The following is a 1,225-nucleotide window of genomic DNA, read 5'->3' as shown; positions in this document are numbered from 1 at the left end:
GATGATCACTTGTATTTCACACTATCTGGTGCCAATAGTACAGCGGAAGATTAATAATTATAATTTGATTACAATGCAACCTTTATTTCCATAGCATGGATTTATTGAGAAGTTTTACTTTTTTACATTTTCCCTGGAGTATTTTGTTTATTTGCTTCTACTGATGCTCTCATTCATACCAGAACCTAAATCAAGCGATGACTACCTTAAAGTTAGCCACTGATTAATTCATCCATTGCTTTTACTCTCAGTTTTAAAAGCACAAGCCTTCACCTGAAGAATCGGCATCATTCTTCTCCTCTGTGACATGGTGGTGGCTCAAATCGTAAGATGATTTTCACTTATTCATGATTTTAAATTTTTAATTAACAGACTAATGTGGAAGGGATCACGTAGAGTGCTATCTCATGATGATCTTTATGATATTAACTATGAGGATAAATCTGAAGTGACTTCTATCAGGTTTCAAAAGGAATGGGATAAAGAAGTGAAGAGATCAGGGTACATTATACTGATGTACTTATACCTTATAGCATGTGAATGTTATTGACAGGTTAGTATTTGTTCAAGGACAATCAAATAAACAATCACAGAAAAGAAGAGAACCATCTCTAGTACTTGCATTATTCAGAGCTTATGGATTAGACATTATTACTGGTGGATTCTACAAACTATGCTATGACATACTCATCTTTGTCAATCCTTTAATACTTAGGTAAATTCACATACATTGGTGAATGTCATAATGTTCCCTTGTAGATTGATGATAGCGTATATTCATGACAAGAAGGAGCAGGCTTGGAACGGATACTTCTATGCAGTGACAATGTTTTTTGTTGCACTGCTACTCTCACTCGTTTATCAGCAGTACTTTAACTCTACCTCAACCACAGGAATGAGAATAAGGACAAGTCTGATATGTGCAATTTATAAGAAAGTATGATTCCAACTAAAGATGACCATTATTAAAAACTTCAAAATACCCTGTACTGTAGCCCATGGTTTTTTTCCAAAAATGGCTTCGGAATGACTCCTGGTTTTTATTACAATTTCTGATACATAATGATGTACTTATGCTACGTAGAAAGTTTGAGCCAATTCCGACTTAAAATTTTTGAGTTATGACCATTTTTTTTAAACTCCAAATTTTCGAAAAAGTACCCTGTACTATAGCCCATGGTTTTTTTCCAAAAAATGTCTCCAAAATCACCCCCAATTTTTATTA

General features: G+C 33.9%; 1 protein-coding gene across 1 annotated transcript; it reads left to right on the top strand.

Annotated features, from left to right (window-relative positions):
- Window positions 1-94: 94 nt before the first annotated feature.
- LOC105316133 (multidrug resistance-associated protein 1-like) lies at window positions 95-937 on the top strand (the record flags this gene model as incomplete). The annotated part of the gene is made up of 5 exons (XM_011410943.1): window positions 95-211; window positions 261-325; window positions 373-501; window positions 554-715; window positions 760-937. Coding segments are annotated over 5 exons (651 nt in total), but the record flags the coding sequence as incomplete, so codon positions are not given.
- Window positions 938-1,225: the final 288 nt, after the last annotated feature.

The sequence above is a fragment of the Amphimedon queenslandica genome, unplaced genomic scaffold (assembly GCF_000090795.2).
Source record: "Amphimedon queenslandica unplaced genomic scaffold, v1.1 AMPQUscaffold_4694_Cont23328, whole genome shotgun sequence".
NCBI classification, from domain to species: domain Eukaryota; kingdom Metazoa; phylum Porifera; class Demospongiae; order Haplosclerida; family Niphatidae; genus Amphimedon; species Amphimedon queenslandica.
Note: the sequence above shows the minus strand (reverse complement) of the source record. Positions and strands in the feature narration are given on the sequence as shown.